The sequence below is a fragment of the Sinocyclocheilus rhinocerous genome, unplaced genomic scaffold (genome assembly GCF_001515625.1).
Source record: "Sinocyclocheilus rhinocerous isolate Xijiao unplaced genomic scaffold, SAMN03320098_v1.1 scaffold42, whole genome shotgun sequence".
In the NCBI taxonomy this organism is placed as follows: Eukaryota; Metazoa; Chordata; class Actinopteri; order Cypriniformes; family Cyprinidae; genus Sinocyclocheilus; species Sinocyclocheilus rhinocerous.
In genome coordinates, this window is record NW_015627390.1 from 335,238 (window position 1) to 338,717 (window position 3,480).

Consider the following 3,480-nt stretch of genomic DNA (forward strand, 5'->3'; position numbering starts at 1 on the left):
TGATTAAAACCTAAAAAAAAAAATATATATATATATATATATAAATTATAACAAGTAATGTCCGTCTTTGGAGGTCAAGCAACCGATTAATGAGTTATTCCAAATTTCACAAAAAGCTTATGGACAGAATTGTAAGTCAGACATTGAAGCGAGTTGCTGTTTTTTTCTCATGTCATTCACATGGTTTGGCAATGTTGTAAGTGACTTTTCTTTCTGTTTTAAAGATGTTTTCTTTGGCTTGTTTGAACACTCAAAAGAGAATATAGGAAAATATAACTTAACGTGTTTCCTGCTAGTTAAATTTCACATACACAATTTTAAAAAACTGTCTCTAAACCTCTCTTTTCTTTATTCAAAGATGATCTGGACAGGTACATGGAAACTATCCAGAGCTCTGTTAATCCTAAAGCAATGAAAACTGTATCTCTATATTCAACTATTTTATTTAAACTGTAATAACCCCGATAAAGGCTACCTTTCTGTTGGTGTTTTGTCTGTATTTGTACAGGCTTCAGGCGTCTGCTGCAGTTGCTCGTTTCGGTCTGAAGGGGGCGGAAGTTTGTGTGTGTCACTTCCTGATCCGGGGAGGGGAAGCGCGTGCGCTTGTTTATCCTCGGTTTTTTATTACGAGCTGCAAATTACAGAGGTAAATCAAACTATTAATTTCCGTTATATTTCATCTTTAACCACATTCGTGCATGACAAAAAAAGGTCGCCCTCATTATTCGCTGGTGTTTGTCATTTTGCTTTGAGCCGTTGTCTCAACAAAGAAGCTAACAGCTAGTGTGCTAATGTGATTGTGTTGTATTGTTATTAAACACAAATATTAAAATTTTAGATTTGTTAAGCTGAATACTACATATATTAGTGGAGATGGACGGATTTAGGTTGATATTTTGAATTAAATAACGAATTAAATGCGTAAGATGATATGCTAGCATTGTTAGCAGCTGTCATGGCTGTCCTCTGATTTGCATTCGACTTCTTTTATTGAATTATGAAAGTCTGCAGAAAAAAAGTAGATTAAATATGAACAGATTGTGGTATTAAATATTTAAACACATATTTGCACAGCGATTCTCTTTACAAAGCTCATATCAGAGGTTGATTTGGCAGTTACGTATTATGTCCTGTCTATTAAAATGTATGTTGCATGCCATTTAACATGTTAAAAGTAATTTTTCTAGGCCTTAGCTAGAAGTATGGTCACTTAATATGAATCATATGTGACCCTGGACCACAAAACTGGTCATAAGGTTCAGTTTTGAAATAGAGATTTATACAATAAATAATCTTTCCATTGATGTATGGTTTGTTAGGATAGGACAATATTTGGCTGAGATACAACTATTTGAAAATCTGGAATCTGAGGGTGCAAAAAAATCAAAATATTGAGAAAATCATCTTTAAAGTTGTTCAAATGAAGTTCTTAGCAAAACTAGGCCTTAGTTTTGATATATTTACGGTAGGGAATTTACAAAATATCTTCATGGAACATGATCTTTACTTAATATCCTAATGATTTTTGGCATAAAAGAAAAATCAATAATTTTGACCCATACAATGTATTGTCGGCTATTGCTACAAATATACCCCAGCGACTTATGACTGCTCCAGGGTCACAAATGTCAAAATGAGGTGATATTTACCCTACAGAACGGGGTTAATTATGATTTACAGGCTAATGAATTAGTGCATCAGATGTAAATGTGGTTTGCAGACGTTATTCAAATGTTTCATGGTGGATTGGAGGCATCAGGCCCTTGTTCCTCGTCTGTCCCTCATATATGTCCATTTTAATTGATTGTCCTTGTTTCTAAGTTTTCAGACTGTGGTCCTGGAGGCTCGTATGCTGGGTTTCTTGAACTCGACATGTTCTGTGACCGCCAGAGATTAGAGTTGTGAATAGAGACTTTTAGAAGGACGGACTAGAGTTTGGATGTTCTGAGCGCCCTGACGCGGAAAACGCTCTATTTTCCTCGAAGGCGGCAGGTCCAGCGGGGTTCAAGCCATGTCGGACGGACGGATCTACGTGGGAAACCTTCCCATGGACGTCCAGGAGAGGGACATTGAGGATCTCTTCTTCAAATACGGAAAACTTCGGGATATTGAGCTGAAGAACAACAGAGGCACCATCCCGTTTGCCTTCGTGCGATTTGAGGACCCACGGTGAGTCGCGAGGCCTCCGAGAACACGCGGACGAGGCTTTTTCACGTGTAGAACGAAAATTAGGAGCACTTTCCTCTCTTCCTCTAGGGATGCGGAGGACGCCGTCTTTGGAAGGAATGGATATGGATTTGGAGACTGTAAGCTGCGTGTGGAATATCCACGATCTTCCGGATCCAAATTTAGTGGACCTGCAGGAGGAGGAGGAGGACCGCGGGGAAGGTTTGGGCCCCCGTCGCGCAGATCTGAGTTTCGCGTTATTGTGACGGGTGAGTTAACAGGTTTGAGGCTAAAGCACCTTCACGCAAAAAGAATACGAGTTAAAATATTCCTGATAACAATACTTCAATTAGTTGTATAGCAGGGTTATTATAGTTAACTAAAACTATTATGAATTTCATTGTTAGCATAAAAAAAAATGAATTGCGAAAATAAAATGAAATGGTAAAAACACACAAAAAATTACTAAAACGTTAACTAAAATTTAAATGAAAATGGAAAATATAAAAGTAAAATTTAATTCAAAATATCAACAAGTTGCCAAGGCAACAATTCTCATTTTCATTTAGTTTATCTTGTAGTAAAATAACTAAAACTGAAATAAAAGTGAATAAAAACTGTATAGACATATTTAAAAACAACAGAAATGGTAAAAACACACAAAAAAATTACTAAAACGTTAACTAAAATGAAAACAGAAAATATAAAAGTAAAATTTAATTCAAATTATTAACAAGTTGCCAAGGCAACAATTCACATTTTCATTTAGTTTATCTTGTAGTAAAATAACTATAACTGAAATAAAAGTTAATAAAAACTGTATAGACATATTTTAAAACAATTTTACAAACTACTAAAACGTTAACTAAAATTAAAATGAAAACAGAAAATAAAGTAAAATTTAATTCAAATTATTATCAAGTTGCCAAGGCAACAGTTCTCATTTTCATTTAGTTTATCTTGTAGTAGAATAACTAAAACGGAAATAAAATGAATAAAAACTGTGTAGACATATTTAAAAACAACATAAATAGTAAAAACACACAAAAAATTAGTAAAACGTTAACTAAAATTAAAATGAAAACGGAAAATATAAAAGTAAAATTTCATTCAAAATATTAACAAAAATTGTAGTAGTATATCAATGATACTAAAATAACTCAATAATTTAACTAAAGAGTATTTAAAGAGACAGTTCACCCCAAAATTTATGTTGTCGTCATTTACTCACCAAACCCATAATTCATCTTCAAAACATGAAGTTTAATGAAACTTGGGGATTTCTATCTCTCCGTTAAACAAGTCTTAAAAGAT

General features: G+C 34.0%; 1 protein-coding gene across 2 annotated transcripts in view; it reads left to right on the forward strand.

Moving 5' to 3' along the window:
- Positions 1-527: 527 nt before the first annotated feature.
- Positions 528-3,480, forward strand: part of LOC107727778 (serine/arginine-rich splicing factor 9) — a 14,537-nt gene continuing 11,584 nt past the window's right edge. Inside the window, exons 1-3 of one of the 2 annotated variants that reach the window (XM_016537769.1) lie at positions 528-646; positions 1,822-2,169; positions 2,257-2,435. In XM_016537769.1, coding sequence (XP_016393255.1) covers positions 2,012-2,169; positions 2,257-2,435 — 337 coding nt within the window. In that variant the 5' untranslated portion in view covers positions 528-646; positions 1,822-2,011. The remainder of the gene's footprint in view (positions 647-1,821; positions 2,170-2,256; positions 2,436-3,480) is intronic. The other variant, XM_016537777.1, reaches the window with a different exon arrangement.